Source organism: Sorghum bicolor, chromosome 6 (genome assembly GCF_000003195.3).
Source record: "Sorghum bicolor cultivar BTx623 chromosome 6, Sorghum_bicolor_NCBIv3, whole genome shotgun sequence".
In the NCBI taxonomy this organism is placed as follows: Eukaryota; Viridiplantae; Streptophyta; class Magnoliopsida; order Poales; family Poaceae; genus Sorghum; species Sorghum bicolor.
This window is the reverse complement of record NC_012875.2, coordinates 4,798,876-4,801,467: the sequence shown is the minus strand read 5'-3', so window position 1 is coordinate 4,801,467 and position 2,592 is coordinate 4,798,876. Positions and strand designations below refer to the sequence as shown.

The window sequence follows — 2,592 nt, the reverse complement described above, 5'->3', positions numbered from 1 at the left end:
GCACTCAATGTATCAAAATCACTATATGTGCAAAAAGTTCATGGGACAAAACACAAACTGTAGTGAAACATAATTTTAAATATTCAAGGACAACCTAAACTATATGCTAATTAAGTGCACCGTGTCCGTTAAATTTTCTAATAATCCATTCATTTACATTGATGGCTCTATCTATGCAAAACATGTTTTTAAATGTTCTGCAAATTAGGTAGGTCTTTATACTTGTTGCAATGAATATTATTTTAGGTTTCCCTCAACTCAATACTATTGAATGTAGGTTTGTTGTTCTTATGCATCTATATATATGCTTCATTGGGAACAGCCAGACATGACACACTGAATGCTTACCTATAAATTATATCCATCAATAATTAGAAGTTTGTTAACTCATGGCTGGGGTGGGCTTCTAATAGTTTATAGTTATCTTGGCTATTAATAACTAGCAGTTTGACCTATCAGAGCCAATTGTGTTGAGTTGTTTTTTTACAAGGACCTTGTTTATCCAGGATTGTTATAAGTAAGCTGTAATAAATTGTGTGGTCTGATTCTTCAATGAGGATGAAGCCAGATACTCTTTCCATTCTCTAAAAAAAGCCAATTGCGTTAGCTGCACATAGCTAAGCGAGCCAGCAAATTAATCGCCTTTTACTAGATCGTAAGATCAACCTAGAATTTGAGCTATATGTGATCCGAACAGGCCCTCAGCATTATTAGTTTCCATAGAATGTGGGAACTATGACCTGAGCAAGCAGTGCTATTGCTAATATAAATTATCACATACATCAGCATTACTGACAGAATCGAATACTAGTGTGAGATAGCATATTACATCGATCTTGTATGTACAGATGCAATCACATAATTTCTCTTTAATATAAAAGTTGGTGAAGGGAAATCAAAAGATATAAATTTTTCAGTGACGACTCCCTCCACCTATGCCAATAGAGGATAATGGCCCATTAGTAGCATAGATGTTCCTTCATATTAATTTTTACATGTTCAAACTATGGTACTTGACCATATACCTTCGGGACATTTGGCATAAAATATTTCTCAAACTAAATACTTGTAGATGATATGTAATTTCTCTAATACTTATATATAGGACAACATTTATCTTAGTGAAACTACTGCTAATATTGGGTTTAGTGGGCGTAACTAATATTTCCACTTTTACCAGCACCTTAGATTTGATTGAGCTTGACATTTCTAGTGCCCATTTTCAATGGTCGGGTTAAAGTTTTGGCAGCTTTACCCCCCACCAGTAAATAAAATATCAAGTCGCTGCCTTGAAAAGCAGCAAACCACTATCTTAGTGGGAAATACTATTGGTAGGGATATGATTTCTGCCTAATCTACTATTTCCTTGACATCGATTGGCAGTGTGGTTCGCACATTCTTTACCGAAAAGAAGATTCTAGTTTCATTTGGATGTCATTTTGCACTAAAGGATTATACTGGTCCCAAGACCCAATTGCAAAACAAAGGATAGATTATTACTATCTATATGACGGTTTCCTTTATACAACGTAACCTTTGATCTCACTATATATAAAGCATGCCAGACCAAAACCATAGGACTCGAGAAACAGTACAAGATCTTCGAGCTAGGTTTGGTCTGTCAGCGGAACTATTCCAGGTTTGACTCTCGTACTTACTATTAATTATTGCTTAAGAATCATATGTATATGCAGTAGATCTATGAAAATCAGGCTTATGAAAGTTTACTTATGGATATTATTGTTGTCCTAGTTAAGACTTAAGAATTGTCATCATGAAGGAGGAAATGAAAGCCAGGACCATGTTGGCAGCTATCGTTCTTGTATTTGCCGTGGTCAGTCATGGTCTGATGAGTCCTGCCATGGGGATGCTCGAGAGCAAGGGTGCCGCTGCCGGCGGAGACACCAGGTCTGCGAAGCCTACCCTTGGTGCCGGTGGTGGAACCACCGTGGACAACCACCACGCCATCCCGCGAGATCAGTACAGCAGCCATGGAGGAGACGACGGAGCAGGCAGCGGTGGTGATACAAACAACTAGCTGCGCAGTTCGTGTTCATTCTCTCTGTGCCAATTCCTACATATGCTTTGTGGCAAGCTGTTTGTGTGGGAGACGAAGGAGATATATATAATTTTGCCAAAGCGCTACTCTTCGCAGTATATGATGTATATGTATCTGGAAAACCCTAGTCCTGTACAATGACAAGGTGATAATGCACTCATCAGGAGGTACATATGTACAATATCAAGATGTTTGTGTAATAATATCAGAAGCGATGTGTTCTAACATACTACTCTGATGTCAAAGATGTTGAATAAAAGGACAATAACCTATGTCGAATTCGAGGTAGTTCTCAAATTCCCGCTCTGTATCTGATGTACCGCCCAAATGCAAGATCATATAGATATTGTCCGTAGAAAGGGAAACTATCAACGACAAGAAAACAAGGTGTTGGAGGTGGATTAAATAATTGATTTACCCGCTATATGAGAACTACTAACTTCCGCCATCATCTACTTTCATTATATATTATTTTCCATATTTTTTAGAAAACTGAAATTTGGCCTCTGCGGCATGACACTTTTTTCAAGTAG

General features: G+C 37.7%; 1 protein-coding gene across 3 annotated transcripts; it reads left to right on the top strand.

Annotated features, from left to right (window-relative positions):
* LOC110436182 lies at positions 1,480-2,340 on the top strand. Of its 3 annotated transcripts, none has more exons than XM_021462563.1 (2): positions 1,480-1,639; positions 1,781-2,340. In XM_021462563.1, exons 1-2 carry the CDS (start codon positions 1,559-1,561, stop codon positions 2,036-2,038), a joined length of 339 nt encoding a protein of 112 aa, XP_021318238.1. In that variant the 5' UTR covers positions 1,480-1,558; the 3' UTR covers positions 2,039-2,340. The 3 variants fall into 3 exon arrangements, with proteins under 3 accessions (XP_021318238.1, XP_021318239.1, XP_021318240.1); XM_021462564.1 differs by having other exon boundaries at positions 1,496-1,639; positions 1,758-2,340; XM_021462565.1 differs by having other exon boundaries at positions 1,559-1,639; positions 1,753-2,340.

Bases quoted from the DNA above. Each gene is read 5' to 3' on its own strand.
- LOC110436182 (XM_021462563.1), top strand. From the start codon at position 1,559: ATGCCAGACCAAAACCATAGGACTCGAGAAACAGTACAAGATCTTCGA. The intron at 1,640-1,780 runs GTTTGACTCTCG...GTCATCATGAAG, and splicing joins TGTCAGCGGAACTATTCCAG to GAGGAAATGAAAGCCAGGAC.